This window comes from Engystomops pustulosus, chromosome 2 (genome assembly GCF_040894005.1).
Source record: "Engystomops pustulosus chromosome 2, aEngPut4.maternal, whole genome shotgun sequence".
Taxonomy (NCBI): domain Eukaryota; kingdom Metazoa; phylum Chordata; class Amphibia; order Anura; family Leptodactylidae; genus Engystomops; species Engystomops pustulosus.
Genome location: NC_092412.1, coordinates 103,168,750 through 103,187,729, shown reverse-complemented (window position 1 = coordinate 103,187,729; position 18,980 = coordinate 103,168,750). Strand labels below are relative to the sequence as shown.

Genomic DNA, 18,980 nt, shown 5'->3' with positions numbered 1-18,980 from the left:
TTTAAGAAATTGCGCTGTAATTGGTCATGAAATTATGCACATTTATTTATTGCTTACATTGATATACTGAGAGGATAAAAGATGCTGAGATAATTAGATGTTATGGGTTAGTATTGTTAATGTTCTGGCATAGTACAAGATGTGACGGGCAGTCTATGAGTTATGGAATGTGAGACAAGGACAAACAACATTGATGGTGTGATTTTCAGTCGCTCTCAAGACACTTTAGACGTTTGTGTGCTCTTTTTTTCTTCCTGGAACCTGAGAAGAAAACAAAACACATGCAGTGAGGAAGTGTGGGGTATGTTAAGAAGTGGGTTATCTCAGGAGGAGACCACATGCACTTGGGATGCTTTCGGGTTCTTTGCTATTTCTTCACCATAAGATCAATCAGACTGGTGGAAGGTGGAAGTAAATAAAAAGAACTGCTGAAAGTTATAAATTGGGATTAGAGCACAACACTTGGTACATTCTAGGCATGCAAGAGCAAGGGCAAGGTCATAACCACAAGTTGCTTGAGGTTGAAGACAAATTTTGTGGTTCTTGCATCATGGCTGTCCATGGTGCTGGCGTTTTCCATTATATTGTTATTCATTATAGCTTGTTCCCCTGTTAATGGCAAGATTTCAAGTTTACCAGTACAACCATTTGACTGGTAACAAGTAATAAGCAACTAATAATCTATTTTACTGAAATCTTATAAGATGCATACTAGATTCAAAGATTGTGACCGTCATATCTATTGTTCTTGGAGCACTGTACAATGGGATTAGTTACTCATGATATCTCAGATATATAATTATTTCCATTCTTTTACAATTGGTTCCTCATTTCACCCACTTAAGCCGGTGTACATGGTGTTTTGGCATTTAGTCTATTGTGGATGGAAAGTTGATGTACATCTGTCTAAGATTATGCTTGAATAATTTTGGAAGAAACAAATGGATCTTCATTTTAATACTCAGTCATGAGATTTCTAAATGATAGGAAAGCTGTTAATGTTTAGATAACCAATAAAAAGAGCATACACTTTATAATACATGGTATGACCCTAGGTTATGCTGCAGATTTTTCTTTACTGGATTTTTGAGTGCATAAAGTGAAGGATGTCAAGACAATGTGCTAGATGGTGACCCACCACACCCATGTTGTGTCCAGACAATAAATAGGATATTGTACTGAAATGACAGTATGACCTCACTCCAATAAAGTCTGCCTACACGCTATAGAAAAAAATATTTAATTGGACCAAATATTAACCTAGTTGTCTTGTGCCAGGCGAACAAATGAAACACTTTATGGATATACAGTGTTGCACCAATGTAATGACATCCAGATTGTAATGAACCTTACTTCCATCAGAAGAATGTCTGCTTGATATTGCATGATATCACTACCATGGTAAGTGCCTGAATTAAAATGAGTGAAAATATAATGGCATTCCATCTGCTGACCTTGTGATATAGCTGTATTTCATCAATAATGAAGACCATAGAGTGGGAGGCACACTTACAAGAAGAACAGTTTGAAGACTCATATCCTTAAGAAGCATAGAACTGAACATCTCTACATACACATCCTCTTGAACCTCTCCTCTCAGTTTCAGCTGTATTGCCTTTATGGCTTTTGTACATTATAATGTTTATGTTCAAAGGGTCCCAAATTTAATATGGCTAAGGCTACATGCACATGACCACATTTGGTCCGTGATCTAGCCGGACAAATTGCAGTCTGATCATAGAGGTATATTATACCTGGTCCATCCTGCTCAGTTTCTTATGGGGGATGGTGAACAGCGCTCACTATCCTTTCACCACAAGACCATGTGCTTCATCTGGGTTCTACATAGAGTTCATTTAGCCTAAAATAATCTTTAATCATGTATCTAGCACCTTCAGTTGACTATTATTTGGTAATCACACACACTAGACAATATTATCTACTTCACAAGTTTTAAAATGAGATCACATTCTTATTTGGTGAAAATCTGAGCCGAACATGTGCTTCAGTCATTAAAATGTGATACATGAATTAGCTTTACAATGCCCTTATTCTTATAAACTGAGTAGACATCCGTGTTTGGTAAAGTATATGCAAACTGGCCCCAATGTATGTACTGTATCATGCTTTGTGTGGCAGTTTATTTAGCAAGCATTGCATGAGAGAAATCACAATTTATGGTGCATTCCATTGAATTGGCAAATTTTTGCTCCTTCAGTGCCAGCCATATAACTTTTTTTAAAAATGGTGAATCGGTTAACATGGCTGACCATCGCGAGGTTACCCTGGCCAAGCCAATTTACTGTAACCTCACCAAAAAACTATTGCAGGTTATAACTGAATTCTATGCCAGGCCGGACCTGGAGGGTTTATATTGCAATTAGTTTGTTCATGTATGTCTTTGTAATTCATGTATGTCACGTAGGAGACCCAACACACCAATCTTAGTACATGGGCCCAATAATTTTTTTTATGAAAATAGAAATTATTTACCACAGTAATTAACATGCAGAGACTCATTTTTGACTAACCAATCTGATCATCTTCAATTTAGAACCTAAAACCTTTCTGTTATCATATAGTATGCACTGTGTTACAGACCTGGGGAAGTTTGCTTTTTACAAGAAGTAACATCTTCTAATTATTTTACACATACCTCTGTTTTATAACACATGGCTAAATACATATTGGTGACATTTTCTAGTTGAAATGTGATTACCCAACATTTTAATGTGCATGTTTATATTGTGGCTATCCCCTAATGTCCTTCTGTCAGCAGCTTCTCTACTGTATTTAAGAAAATAAACCTGAATACTTGGTCCATTAAAAAACTTTAAGCCATATCTGTCTATGTACATAATAAAACAAAGCAATGTAGAGCAACACCATGTTTAAGAAGTAGACGGGTGCAAGTCTTCGTAGGGGTTCCAACAAAAAACACAATTTATTGTAGCAAGCGATGAAGCAGCACTCCGTAGTGAAAAAACAGTAACTTTTAACACCATTAGTATGCAACGTTTCACCTTTTCCATAAAGGCTTGATAATGTCTTCATGGAAAAGGTGAAACGTTGCATACTAATGGTGGAATAAAAGTTACTGTTTTTTCACCACGGTGTGCTACTTCATCTATCGTCTATGTACATAGATATCCACTATCATTTTGGTTTAATGTCATGCGTGTAAGATTCTTCATGATAGAATAAGATAATTATAATTCTTCTGTACATTTAATGCACTGCATACATAGGTATATTGCATGTATATTCAAGAACAGGTGATTATTTCACTTTTTTGGATAACCCTGAAGATTCAAACCTTCTTCACGAAAGTGTAGATATGCTCAAATACATCATTTTTTTGCAGTATGTTTTAAGATGAACATACGTAATGTAAAAAAATTATACTACTAATAATAATAGTAATAAAAAGTTTGCAGCACATGTAGCAGATTACTTACCTTCATCCATTAAAAGTGTGGCCCACTCTTTTACATAAATTGCCCATGTGCCTTTACTGCCTTAATAATAATCCCTGAACGTTCAACAGTTGATTCATCATCATTGATGCTTTCTTTAGTACTGTGTGTAAACTCTCTATGGATCTTTGTATACATATCTGTGCACTGATAAATAGGAGGGGCTGCAGCAGGAGATTATGACTCATCCTGCTCCCAACTTGCCCTATCCCTGTGTCTGTCTGTGAGACAGACTGTTAGAGAAAAAAGACACAGTGGAGGTTGCCATTAGGACAGACTGAAGGAGTGAGAAACAGAAAGTTGTGTGTCTATGCAGTGGAAAGCATGGTGAGAACAGGGAAAGGTTGAAGCTCTCAAAGGAGGCAAATGTACAGGTACGTATACATGCAGAGACATGTGTAATGGAACAAATTTATTGAAAAGTTGCCATCCCCTTCAAAATAATATAATGCAAATTAACTACATAATCCCACAGGTATTAGATTAGAACAATCCAATGTTTCATGGACTGCATGGCTTGTAAAAAATGGTAACATTAAAAAATAAAAAATATAGGTAGATAGATATATCACCAAGTAACTTATTAACAGGTTAACATAGTTTTTTTTGCATGATATCTAAATACCATATCTTGTATTTATAATGTCCCTGAATACTCATCCTCTACTACAATGAAATAATTTACTCTCCAGTTGCTTTAATCAGTAATGAAAAGCTTCTTCTTCTACTAGGTTGCTATTAGAATTTGATCCAGCCAGACATATTCCTTGTGTTAATAAGAAGTTTACTTCATGCAGAACCCTCAGAATCCTGGAAGATCCAATTAGCGCTAACAACTCCTCATTCCACATCATACTTTTATGTTTTAAATTAAATATTTACTTTATGACTACAGGTTAATAATGGAATAATATGGAAGAGATTGTTGGTTTACTTACATTCCTTGACACTAGGAGGTGCTAGGGAACAAGAGTGACAAACCATTCCATAAATGCTTTTAGGATGACGACTCTCTAACATGTAGAATCTGGTTTTAGAATGAAAATGGTAACAATTAACACATATGCTAGTAAAGATTAAATACATGTGCAAAATTGGGATGAATGGTCAGGGGTGGATTTGTGATTTTTGTGCAAGGCCCCTGACTATAATGCATGGTATATAGTACTAGTCTTCTCATATGGGAAATTGACACCTTATGGGCCCCCAAAACCTCTTGGGCCCAGTTGCGACCACACCCTCTGCACCCCTTTAAGTTTCCCCCCAGCTCTGATGTATAGCTTCATTCTGAATGAGTATATGCTTTGACATTGATTTAAAGGGAACCTGTCATAAAGGAGGTCATTTTTACCTGAAGATAGGTTCCAATAGCCTACAGCATGTTCATTTCAACAATACCTTTGTCAGCAATATGATTAAATCCATAAATTATCTTACATTACCTGACTCCCTGCCAGCAGTGTGTGGTGAGTCCCGGGAAGTCCATCCTCCCCTCCCCCTCATACAGGGGGCTGGGGAGAGGCTTAGGAAGAGGGAAGGGATTGAGGAGAAGACAACTTGTGCCATTTGGACTGCCTCCCCCGCCCCACATTCCCTCAAACTCATTGACCCACATGATGGGAGGGAGGCAGGTGATGTTAACCAGTTAAAAAGCACTGGATTTATTTATAATGATGACAAAGGCATTTTTTTTTAATTAGCATGGCATAGGCTGTTGAATCCTGTCTTCAGGTACAAACGACCTCCCTGAGGTCCCTTTGAATTTCCCCATTGTTGGACTAACTAAGGATTATCTTATCTCTTATCTTATATAAAGTGCCCCAAATAAATGGGGATGCGTTTGGTTTACGCCAAGGGTAATTTTGGGTATGACATGTTTCAGAACTTCAAATTCATGCTTAATATTTCAGTGAATTAAAGTATTTACCCACAAACATTTATTTCCTACCAGTGGATAGGGGATACGTGTTGTTTGTCTGAGAATCCCTATACAGACAGTCCCCGGGTTACGTACAAGATAGGGTTCTTAAGTTGAATTTGTATGTAAGTCGAAACTGTATATTTTGTAATTGTAGTTTTAGACCATTTTTTTTTTGTCCCAGTGACAATTGGAGTTTCAAAATGGATTATGTTCTTCCTACATGTTTTTTCAGGTAAAGTCCCTCTTTAGTCTATGTGTCTGCAAAAGGACTACAATAATAATTTCTATATGTTTAACGCTAAAATCTTACCCTGGAAGACAGGAACCACATTCCGCATCATTCTTAGAGTCCCCCGGAGTTAAAACTGTTGCTCTGAAAAATGCTTCACAATCCTTGTGTCGCCTGCATATCTGGTAGCCTCCTTTAGAATATTTTCCCGGTGGACATGAAATACAACCATAGTCTTCATCTTTAGTTCCATATCCACAAGACTAAAACAACATGAAATTATTATAAACCACAAGATTAGCAGAAAAGCATTATTTAAATTACCGTCTCCGACGGGGATACACGTACTGTTCAAAAAGGTTCTGTTGGGTCTCCTCTCTGGGGATCAGTATGGGATAGAAAGGGAGATGCTTTACCATTTTCTATTATACAATTCAGTATTTCAGTTTATTATATGATTCAGCTAACTGATCTCCGCATATTTAGTCTCATACTGGAAAAGCTGTATGTGTGGCTGGAAATCAGAGCTATGTCCTAGAAGCACTTACACCTGATGGCAAGAAGTTAGATATTCCATTTCCATCTATATCATATGTATGAATATCAGGGAAACAACATACTGAGGATTAGAAATCCAGTTAGCTTTATGAACATCTATTGCGTATAAACTAATTGTTTGATGGCATAATAACCTAGAGGGGTATTGTCCTGAATGCCCTGCTTACTTACATTATATGGCTCTTCCCCAGGTTCACATTCTGGACAGCTATGGCACAGACCTGTTGTCTGGTTATAATATTCATTTTCACCACAATTCGAGTACTCAGCTAGAGCTGAATACACCAAGGACATCTGTGGTATTAAGAGGAAGAAATAAAGTTAGACATTGGACCTATATATATTAACCAAATATAGGAAAACTTGTAGAGCTAATGATCTAGTGTTGAAAAAAGAAGGATCTGGCAATATGGATTTCTACATCCCCGATGTACAATGGTAAATTCCTGGCTGATCCAAGGGTGAATATTTGTGAATAACCATTCTAACAATCCTTTTTGGCTAGTAATTAATTTATGTATGGTAAACAAAAAGCAAAACAATGACACATGATTTGTCAATGCTATTATTGTGATGGATTCAGATTTATAGAGTTTGACAGGCTTAGTTTTTATGCTGTACCAGTGAATGGTGGGGGGTTCCTCTACTACAGACATATACAGGGGGCTGACACTCTACAGATCAGTCTGTGGTGGAAGTGAAGTGAAATGGGTCCCATGAAGTGCTACATTTACCCCAGATATATCATACAGTCGATGTAAACATGTCATACATACCAGTAATACTGGAAATATATGGGTCAATTTTTTGTCAGCTTGTTTGCTCATATTACAGCTGCGATGTGTGGCACCTATAAAATAGATGAGTTGAGATATATATATATATACATTAGTTTTTATAAGTAACAAGGAATAAGGTAATGAGATTTTGAAAAAAAGTGTGGAGGAGTAAGCGCCTTCTTATATATTTTGTGGTCAATGGTTGGCTGGTGTGCTTCAGGTTTCAGCGTGTTGCCCTTGAGTAGTAGGGTAACTGATTATGTTTGAAGAAAAAATAGCTTATGATAGGGTGCTACCAGAGGAAGAATAATTAATGGGTCCAGTACAGTGTATGGTAAAGAATTTTACTTGGTGAGACTACACTTTCAACACCGGAACAAAGTCTTCATCAGGCCAGGAAATAATAGCAGCAGGATACTGAGACTCAGGCTGCAGGCACACCACCAAGTCTCAGAATCCTGCTGCTATTATTTTTCTGACCTGACAAGGCTCTGTACTGGTGTTGAAATGTGTAGCCTCACCAATAAAAGGTGAATATTTTTATCATAAGTCCATTTTTCTTCAAACATAATCAATAACTTAACCAGCGGGCCCTCGGTAAGTCACCACGCAACGTCTAGATGCATGCTGCAACCAGAAACACACCAGCCAACCATTGACCACAAAGTATATAAGAAGGCACCTACCCCTCCATGCTAGAAGCCCATTTTTCTTCAAACATAATCAATTACAAGGAATGACTTCTTTGTGATGGTAATATTTGACAAATCCTTACATTTTGAAAATATTTTGGGAAATTATGCGATGTGCACCTAATATACTGTAGATACGTTGGTGGATAAAATAAATTGTATTTGGTCTAACAAAATTTTTAGATCGTGGTGTACACGATGAAGGCTGTAATGGATCTAATATTCGAGGTAAATGCAAACATTGACATACTACATTATCCTTCCGTACTGCCTTTTATGTGGGATCAACTTGCGCAGTGAATATAGTTTGATTCCAACTGACACTTTACGAGAATGATTGGAGATTACTTCTTAATACACATGCTTTTCCTTCTACCTTGCTTGAAGCTATAAACCAGTTGTGACAGGAAGCTAGGGCAGCATTAAGCTGTTCCGTAAGCCAACTTGTTGAAAAGAAATTACTCTTGGATTAGCAAATGATAAGCAAAGCCAAATCCAAATTTCGTAACCACATTTATTTTACTGTTTTGGATTTAATGGAAACATAGTCTTCCCTTGATAGTAATGTAAATTGTGCACTTATCTGACAGCAGTTGTGAAGTGTGCTTAATTAGGATAATGTCTGTACCCATCTATGGTGGAATATATTGTATTGGCACCAAAGGTGTGTAATTAACAGATATTTGTTTAACCCAAAAGGAAAAGACAAAGGAGAATAAATTTCTGCTAAAGTGTTGTGTAAGACGGCTAACTGCCTATATTCTTTTGATCAAAACTCAGCAAGTCCTGACAGTGTTATGTAGTGATATACAGGTTGCATTTTGTGTCTTGTATTACTTGTGTATTGGTATGATTGCAGAATAAATGACACCATTACTATTACTTATTACTCACAAGCCTATTACATCAATAGTCTGCAGAGACCACAAAAAATGGTACTTAAATATCTGATTTATGTAGATGAAGCCGTGTGTGGGCTACCTCAGTTATTTCTATATAAATTTACATAATGTAAATCTAAATTGATAGCAAACGTTTTGGACTAAGACAAAAGGACCAAGGCAGGAAGTTGTGGTAAAAAAGGAGATCCTCAGGGCATAAGGTTAATTCCAGGTGCATATCAGTAATATTATACTTAAGGGGTAAGTGCTACCCACGCGTCTAGCCATAGAAACGCCTGCTCCCTGTGCCTGCAGGCATTCTATGTTCTGATAAGACTATCTCAATAAAAGGAGATAGATATGCTTCACATTACACTATCATAAATTCTGTACCTACTTTATCCGTCTTCTCTTTTGGCATCACAAATTCGGGTATAGTAGCTACCTGGGATTTGGCATTAGTCTTTTTTTCTTTGTGTAGCTATTAGAGTTGTCCCCAACATGAAAGATATTGGGGCAGATTTGCTTACCCAGTCCTGTTGCAATCCCGCGGTGCATTGTCCGACGAGGATTCGGGTCTGCCACGATTCAGTTACACCGTGCACCCGAATTCCTGCATCCGTCGCTTCTGCACCAAGGTCTGCCGGAGTTTACCTGCCTCTTCCCGGTGCTTGTAAGTGCGTGTCTTGCGTCACATTTCTAAATGTTAAATCCCGCGTGTTGTCCGAATCCATCGGGTTGTCCAACGGCCGCCCCCCCATTTCTGTCATGTGCGTTAAAATCCGATTGCATACGCCAAAATCCCAGGGCAATTCGTCAAAAAACAGAAAACAGAAAAAGTGGTTCGCGGACCCTTAGTAAATGAGCACCGTTGCCTCTTTTTCTCTGGTACTGGCTGCCTAGGGATAATAGATCAAACTCAGAGGAGCTGCCCAAAATTTAAACAATTACACTGTTGTTATGCTCTATTAAAACAATACTAATACTGCTGTGGATTAGTTGTAGATTTGTGGGTTCCGACCACTTGGACCTCTTCAGTTACTAAAGCAGGATAAATTACAATACTGAATGAAATACACTCAACTGAGGTACTTTGGGAAATGTTATTTTTTAACCTTTTCTTTTTTTTTTTTAAGTAAGCAATGCATTCTATTATATTCTAGATTCCAGTGTAAAGGTTCTGAAAAGTATGTAAACTTGAATTTCTGTTAGGTCGAACCCTAAATACATGAATTACAGTAGCTTCATTGAAGGCTTTATTTGTGACAAATGCAACTATAACTTCCTGATGAAACTATGTCAAGTAAATGCACATTATCACATTAGTCAATCACCTGCTTCATGATAGTGTAGTTGTTCTGTGAACAGGTGGGTGTGAGCAAAAGATAGAGTGTACTGTGCCTAAGTGTACCCTCCTTTGTGCCTTGGGTTAACTTTCTCAGAACGTTCAGCACAAATGTCAAGAATAATAAGATCAGAGAATACACACTGCAGGTAAATTGACTTGGCAGAGGATTGTCAGAGGGAATGGTTCTCTCAATTCCTTTGAAGAATACTGGCTTTGACCTGAGGTAATGCCTTAATGGAAACTTAAACTTAAAAACACTCCTATAACACAGTAGTTATAGTCTTTATCAATAAGTAGGAATAACCCTCCAAAGCATGGTTTTCATATTCATATGTATATAAAACAGAAGCCAATTATATTATTTGTGGTCCTAGTTTATAGATAATATTAGAAAATACCCTAAATGGAAATCCCATACAAGCTTGATCATGGAATTATCCCCTTTTCAGATTGAAGCAGCAATTGTAAAAAAAAATCCCCTAGCTGTACCTGTAAAGTGGAGTAAAAGTTTCTTTATGACTTTTTAATATAGTGAGCTACCATTACACTTGTCAGCTGATAAGGATAACCTGCCACTGTAGTAAAATAAAAAGGATGTAAATATTAACCTGCTTTTTATCCTTATAATTATTATATGTGTAGGATTTAATAAACAAAAATGTAACAATAAAACTTAAAAAAGAATTTAAGGAATCAATTAAAACAAAGTAAACTATTGAAAAATCAGTTTTGAATACACTCTATTGATTATTAAGAATAACCTTTACTTTTGGAAGAGTTTTTGACAATTTTATGTATGCAGTGAGTTATCTGAATTCACTCTGTAACTTAAGAACTCATATCTCCTAATTTACAGTCTAAATGCTTCTGGCAATGAAGGGAGAGAATACAGATTATCATACATTCTCTGCATCAGATCATTGTGCCTACCTCCCAGTGCCAGCCTGTCGGTCATAAGTGCCAGCATCTTATGTATATACAAGGCAATGCTACTTAATCTGGTAAATTCTTATGAGCACGATCCATTGCACAATTAAATATTTAATTAATTAATTATATTTTGTGTCTTTATCTCCCCATTAATATATATATCAATGCAGAATATCTGTAATACATATATAGTGAATGCCATACATGAAAATCCCCCATGACATGCTGCTTAGAAATACTCACACAAGCAATTAACAGAGAGAAGACACAAATCTTGAACAGAAGGCAGTTCAGGCATTTATCCTGTCAGGACAATAGTATTTTGGGGTTTGCTCATAAGCAATTTTTCCTTTTATTCTCTCTCACTGGTGAGGTGAGGGATCTGGCAGCCCTGCCTCTTTTCCACCCACATAAAAAATTAGCAATGAAATACACAAAGGTCTTTGAGAAACTGTTACTTAACTAATAGAACCTGCAATTAACCTGGTGTTTAGGAAACCATATGTCCTTTAATGTTCGATCCTGTTGCTAAGTATTGCTCTAGGCTGAGAGGCTGGCATGGTGGCACCATCATCACAGCTTTTTACATGGACATATAATATTTCATTGTACTGTTAAGCCACACAAAGATAGATGTGTTTGCTATTCTCAAGGCAAGGTAAAACACTAGTACCAAAAAGAGCAGCGAGAATAAAATGACTACATATGTGCCACAAATGTTTTAGAATATAGAGTAGAATACAGTAAGTACTTACTCTGCAGTAGAACTAAAGACAGAGTCCACCTGGTAGATGCTGTGGCAAGACAGATGCTGAGGTGAGTAACATGCTGGCACTGCTCTTCATCAGTTAAGTATTAGAGTAAGTTTAGAAAAGTGAGCTGAAACTTCTCCATTTATAGTCAGTCACTTAGTATCATTGCGCAAAAAGACTCCCATGACAAGCCAATCAGTTTATAGAATCACACAAGACCATTAATACATGACAGCAACATCATGAGACTGAAAGAGCGAAATAAAGACCAGGAGATTTAACAACAACTGTGTGACACTTTCAAAAGACAAAGGGTAGGCAGAGTATATATTTCTAAAGGATGATATGATATGAGACTAGATGCATTTTCAAGTGACAAGTCAATCTTGTGTTAAATATGTTTTTGTAGCAATATAATGAACCATCACTTAGAATATGTATAGTATGATTAATATTAATATCATTAAGGACTCAGAAAGAGTTTTAAATGTGTAAACTGTATCTGTTGTGTGTTCTGCATCTTTGGAATAAGATACTACTACTATTGAATGTCTCTACCTATTTTCTACCAGAATATGTGCTCTATGCTTATTCACTTTTCTTTAGCTTAGCAAAAGTTTTAAATTTCGATTGGATATATTAACTCCAACATATATAACTATTAGAAAGTTGGTAAAACCATGGTCCCCAAAAACAAGGTTGGGCATTAACCAAGTTTATATTAGTTTAGCCTTGGTGTAGTTGACCTACTGGGGCCTGTAAATACAAAAAAAGATACATTTGAGGGACATAAGGATTCTTTGTAAAGTGGTAATTTTTCCTTTTTTAAGATGGAGAAACTGGTGATCAATTAAAGGAATGTATAATACAATCAGCCAGTGCAAACCAACTCCATTTCCAATCTTTTTGACTTACTTCTTATGGCATTATCGAAGAGATTTCCCGGTTTTCATCCGTCTACTCTAATACAGAAATTGTGACTTTCAGAAGACAAGGCTTCTACCCCTTAGAGTTGGCAGGGTATGGCTAATCTTAGCAAAGCAAGGAACACCAGTGTGTGGCACCAAGGGGCAAAGAAAGTGGCAAATGGTTGGCCAAGGGTTAGGAAGCTAATATACATGTTCAGCATACAGGCTAAAATCAGGAAAGAAATAGAGAGGTTGAATGATCTGAGGTACACAGAAATATCCAGGTTCAGAACAGATTAAGAAATTATGCAGATTCTGGTACTGTACTGACTTATGCCACTGGAAGGACCTTAAAGCTGCTGATCTAATGATTGTCCATCAAATCACTAAGGCCCCTTCTACACTAGCGAGTGTGATGCGATGAACTCGCATCACACTCGCAACGCAAGCTGCTGGGAACGCACGGCCCGAACGCTGCACCGCGGGAGTGAACTCAGCATGTCAGTTCACTCCCGCGGTGCAGCGTTCGGGCCGTGCGTTCCCGGCAGCTTGCGTTGCGTAGTGTAGAAGGGGCCTAACACAGAAAATATAGTGTAATGGAAACAATAGGAGAGAGGGCCCTGTTCAAAAGACTGCTCTTACAGTCTATTTTTGGAATCACATCTGTAGTTAAAGGGGTATTCCCATTACATCAAAATAATGTTATTGTTTGTATTATAAAAAAATATACAATTTTCCCATATACTTTCTGTATCGATTCATCATGGTTTTCTAGATCTCTTGTTGCAGTCCTTCTATAGAAAGCCTCAGGGTGCGTCCACACATTCAGTTTTTCAGATGCAGTTTTTGATGCCCAAACCAGGAGTGGAGTGATAATAAAGGTAGAGTAGCACTGAAACTGATAAGTCCCCATTATGACCCACACCTGATTTTGGTTTCAAAAACTGCATCTGAAAACCTGAACGTGTCGCGGCGCCCTCATTGTTTATTTCCAGTGGACAGAAATCAGACCATGGTCACACAGGTGCACAGCTCGTTATATCACACAGTTCTGATTACTATCTGTGACATAACGAGCTGTGCACCTGTGTGATCACGGCCAGATTTCTGTCCACTGGAAGTAAATATACTAGCTTTTTTTATATAAGAAAGCAGAGATCTAGAAAACCATGAGGGTTTGATACAGATAGTACATTGGAAAATTGTGTAACTTTTTATAATAAAAACAATAACATCAATTGCTTGTAATGGGAATAGCCCTTTAAGGACTGTTTGCAGATTTCTAAAGTCTACTGTACATACAACAAACTTGATTGCATCTCCCTGCTCCCCTGCAAATTTGACTTGGGGAGAGTGCAAGGCAGGCATTAAATGTAGTTAAAGCTGAATTTTCAGGTTAGACTAAACATAATAAATTATATATAATGTTGCAAACACTAATTGCAAGAATAGAAAGTCTCTTGGAAAATAAACTGCAAAATGACAGTAAGGCCCCTTCCACACTAGCGAGTGTGATGCGATGAACTCGCATCACACTCGCAACGCAAGCTGCCGGGAACGCACGGCCCGAACGCTGCACCGCGGGAGTGAACTGACATGCTGAGTTCACTCCCGCGGTGCAGCGTTCGGGCCGTGCGTTCCCGGCAGCTTGCGTTGCGAGTGTGATGCGAGTTCATCGCATCACACTCGCTAGTGTGGAAGGGGCCTAAGAGTGCGTAATACGCCAGTATTTTACTAAAGCTTTACACTACTTCTCATGTGTTTTAGTAGATTGTTGTCATATTAAGTGTAAGGTCATTGAAAATATAGAAATAAAGAAATGGGTTTTGGCTGCTTCCAGTTAAGGTCAATAGTGTGTTAACAAAGATAGAATACAAATCCTGGATTAGAAATAGTCTACAATTAATGTTACTGGGAGGCATATTATATCTGGAGGAATAAAAGATTTAATGAGCAGATAAAGTGGGCTTATGAATTAAAAGGCTCTATTCCCATCCTATAAAAGGCATACACACCAGATGTTAGGAGGCATTAGGGATCAAAGCACTCTAAGTCATTGTCATTGCTAATTTCCTAGATTCTAATAATGACATTTTTCCTTAAAGCAAGCAACGGGGGAAATTACATTAATAGAAGTGAAGATACAAGTCTCTGTGTTTGCATAGATATAATTAACATGACAATAGCTCTATTCCTATGTGTCCTAAAACATAAGCCAATAAGTTCATGAAAATGCAATGATTGGTCTCCCACTGTGTAAACAGAGGTAAGCATAGTTAAGTTGAAAAAGAAGTTTTGTGTGTGTGACTTGTATGTAATTTACAGATTTGATAAGAACAATATTTAGAGATTTGCATTTTACACCTATCATACATCATAGTTTAACATCTGTAAAAGTAGAACTGCTAGTAGCAGTAGCTCCAAATTTCATAATAAACCTTCTCTCATGACGTGGCAAATCGAGGAAGAGCGATCTCCTCCTTTTGGGCTACAGTTTCCCTCTAAATGCCTGCAAATTTAACCATACCCGCATGCCCAAGGACAACTGTTGCCTGTTGTGATGGATCTCTCTAAACAAACTCCTTAATCGTTTTGCCAATGTACTATATATTGCAAGGGCAAAATATCACAAACACAACAAAAGAGGATCTGCATGTTATAAAGGCATTAACCTACCTCCAAAATGTATAAATTTTGCTTGGCTGTTAATTATGCAAAATTTACACGTTCCAAATTTATAATTCCTTTTGGGGATCTCCCTCTGAAGCCACATACCCCACGTGTTTTGTTTCCACAATGCTTTATTGAACAATGCTATATTGTTCTACAACAAATGTAGAATGAAGTAAAAGTAGTCCAACACTAACTAGTGAATCTTCTAAAGAATACTAGAAAGCTAGAGATCCTAGTTCTTCTAATTGAGGATCCTGTTTCCTATATATTGCTGCCTTGACGGCTATTTCCCAGGGGCTATCATCAAAACCTTACTCTTCCTTTTCGTATATGAACCCCTCTTTGATCTAAGTAAGTACTCCAGTGGTAAAATCATAGCCCTATTTAGGACCTTATTCAATAGATGCAGAGGATAACCTTGGTCTCTTAATCTGTATTACAAGTTTTCTGTCTGCATGTGAAACTGTACCTCCTCACTATTAAGCCTTCTCAATCATAAGAAGTGGCTATAAGGTAGGCTTTCCTTTGTATGACTGGGATGGAGATGGTATTTTGTAGCTGTGGGTTTTCTAAAAGCTGAAGTACACAGTCTACCTTCTACTCCCTTACTTTTACATCCAAAACTTGAGAAAGACAGCAGTTAGGCACATATTCATTTTATTTGTGCGGTTAAGATACTCAACAAAATCCGAAAAAGTAGACTCTGGACCCTCACTTACAAAGTCCAGATATTTAGCTATAATAAAAAGGTATCTTCAACAGCATAGAGTGTAATAACCAAACGAAAACTTGGGACAGGGGTTGAAAAATTGACCCTGCCTCAATAGGATGACCTGGAGGGTTATTGAGTGTGTTATGTATAGCACCTTCGGCAAGAAATACTAGAATGGCTTCACATTATACATTACTTTCCACACTCCAACTGAGGAAAGTATGCTAACCCAGCGTTTTCTTTTTTGCCTTTTGATTATGTACTGCTTTGCCCTCTTGTTTCTGACCCATATTTGTCGACTAATCTTGTATTTTTGTATTGTCCAGTCTAAGTATCTGTATTTGCACTTTGTCGCAGGATGTTGACCAGTTATCAAATACCACTAACGGTTGGCTGAGCACGCTGTCCTTGTCTGTTCTCCCAGTCCATCTATGCCATTCCCTTACAGCGATATAACATATAGGCTATTTTACCATTGGTCACATATTAATGTAGGTGATGTAATCTGTAGAAAAAAAATCAAAAATAAGCCAGGTTATCCATTACCACTTGACTCCAACCTGTTCACCAACTCGTGACACCTCCGAAGTCCACAAATTCAATTATAGAAAAAATTTCACGCTTCTCCATCAAATGCCTTTATTGTTTAAAAAGCTACATGACAACACAAAATTTTAGGCTTCTTGCACATGAACGTGTTCTCTGCCCGGGCCGGGACTCTTCAGCTGGAGAGGTGGCGGAATGAGCGCTGCTTACGGAAAAAGATAGAGCATGGTATTTGTATGGTAACATACATGTGCGCTCACTGTACCGCGTCTGGATGCCATAAGCATCTATGGGAACAGATATACATGGATACGTGTGTTGTCATGTAGCTTTTTAAACAATAAAGAAGAATCGTTTACCATACTCATTTGAGGTTTAAATGTGCCTGACAAGCATAGATTTTTTCATAGGTGATGAAATGGTGAGCAGTTAATGTATTATGTCCTTATGGTCATACTCAGGTGACATAAGAGAGGTTTTGGTCTATTTCCCAATGCCACCTGGCTAATCCTTAATACCTACTATATTAATTTATACTATATAAATTAATACCTTCCTTTATTCGCCCCCCCCACTCTCCAGTTTTGATTTTAGTGTGCAAGTGATGCAGCAGAATCTTTAAGTATGGCACCAGTAGAAGAAAAAATACAGTGAGCTGGACTTAATACAGTCTAATAAGTCTATCACTGATAATTGGTCACTGAGCAGAAAGCACAACTCCTACAGTTAAAAACTGTTGACCCAATACATAGCAGGGAGTAATTACAGGAATTATTGGAGTTTGTGGATTAGGTTTTCATTAAAAATAAAAAAAAGAAACTCGTTATGAACAGATGTACGGATGTGCAATTTCCATATCTTGTTCTAAATGATTCAATGTCAATTACTCCCCCTGTAAAATGAGCCTTTGTTCACCTTTGTAGGAGGCATTCAGACGAGCATGTCTGGAAATGCTTCAACTGTAAACGTATAACTTAAGAGGAAGCATGTCAACCCACTCTCTCTGTGGTTGTCGCCCACCTTATCTGCCACTCTGAATGCCAATCATACATTATCTGTACATCAGTCTAAACATAGACAGTAGGGTGTTGTTGTTCCTATACATATTAAAACGCATTCATTACAGTAATATTATCTTTACAACAGTCCATAAGGCACATTGTTCTTCTAATAATTTTCTAAAAAGTTACAATATTGTTTAAACCTTTTGGTGGCATATACTGTCAAATCACACAGCTCACTAAAATATGTGAAGAAATTATGAAAAATGAATCTGGCCCAGAACTAGACTTGTTGTTAAACTTTGCACTCAAAGGCTACAACACATTAATTTCCCCTATGTCTCCAGATATAAGAGACAAAATTTATATAGTAACTGGACATTAAATTTGAATTTGGTCTTTATCAAACTGATTGACAATAAAGTTTATGCAATGTATTGGTTTTTCCATGAAAGAAAATTCTCACATTTCAATTCTCTAGTGATGTTAACACAATAAACATCATTTTAACATTTTTACTTTACAATTTTACTCAGTTGTATTGCTGTTTTAGTTCCTATCACTCCCTATGCTGCTCATTGCAAAATCCCAGGTTGTGGGCGGGGACTCTGTAAGCAAATGCATTATGGTCCATCTATTTCTGTGGGGTGATAATGTGGTTAGATTATTGGGGCATAAGGTGTATGTACACTTTCATCTGGCTACTGAATAACACACTGACACATAGAGATGTGAGACGGATCAGTAATGCATGACAGACTTTTACACTGTGAGCACTGCTACATCTCACAGCTATGTGCCTACCTCCCCCTTCCCCCAAATGACTTATCACCTTGTAGTTTGCAGCTTCTCTCTCTGCTCATGATGTCCTGGTGGGAAGTTTTCAGTGAGTGTCTCTGAGCTCCGTGCAGGGGGCGGATCTACAGGCATACAGCAGAGAGACACAGAAATCTCATCTGCACAATCTCACATAAAAATCCAAGATGGCGGCCGACCCGAAATCAGAAGTTACGGGGTCGTGTCTAGGGGCACCTTTAATTGTGTATACCAGGACTGATAGAGACAGGTTGGACTTATATCTGTGAAATGCTGCATTTTTGACAATAACAGTGAATTAGAGAATGCATTATTTTGTTATCCTGAGTACATATAAGAAACTTGTCTTCGTGGGAATGCCCCTTTAAATATTAATTGTAAAAATGTTGCAATGATACTTTTAAACAATTTCTTTCTTTAAGAAAAAATTTCAGCTTGGTCTGTTGGTTTTCTAATTATAATCCTGCATGTTGTATAATAAAGTTCAAGCTTATGTTCAGTGAACACAAAGTCACTTATACAGGCCTTTCACTATGTCAAGTATAGCCCGTTCTTTATACCAACTTGTAACTTGATTTCAGCAAGTAGAGGTGGGTTCACATCATGTTTATATATATATATATATATATATATATATATGCTCAGTGTGTATGTCTGGAAAGCTACCGATGGATACGCTGAGCATATACATTAACATATAGTGGCACATCGAGGCATAGTTGGTGTGTTCGTCTGACCACTATATGTCTGCTGAAAAA

General features: G+C 37.5%; 1 protein-coding gene across 6 annotated transcripts in view; it reads right to left on the bottom strand.

Annotated features, from left to right (window-relative positions):
• EDAR (ectodysplasin A receptor) overlaps positions 1 to 18,980 on the bottom strand; it is a 78,900-nt gene that overhangs the window by 28,379 nt on the left and 31,541 nt on the right. For 2 of the 6 annotated variants that reach the window (XM_072135808.1, XM_072135812.1), the window contains exons 1-5: positions 11,058 to 11,206; positions 6,961 to 7,034; positions 6,356 to 6,478; positions 5,708 to 5,889; positions 4,415 to 4,503 (exon numbers count right to left, since the gene is read on the bottom strand). In XM_072135808.1, coding sequence (XP_071991909.1) covers positions 4,415 to 4,503; positions 5,708 to 5,889; positions 6,356 to 6,478; positions 6,961 to 7,034; positions 11,058 to 11,112 — 523 coding nt within the window. In that variant the 5' untranslated portion in view covers positions 11,113 to 11,206. Of the gene's footprint in view, positions 1 to 4,414; positions 4,504 to 5,707; positions 5,890 to 6,355; positions 6,479 to 6,960; positions 7,035 to 11,057; positions 11,207 to 11,569; positions 11,718 to 18,980 lie in introns of those variants that run through there. The other 4 variants (XM_072135810.1, XM_072135811.1, XM_072135809.1 and 1 more) reach the window with 3 other exon arrangements.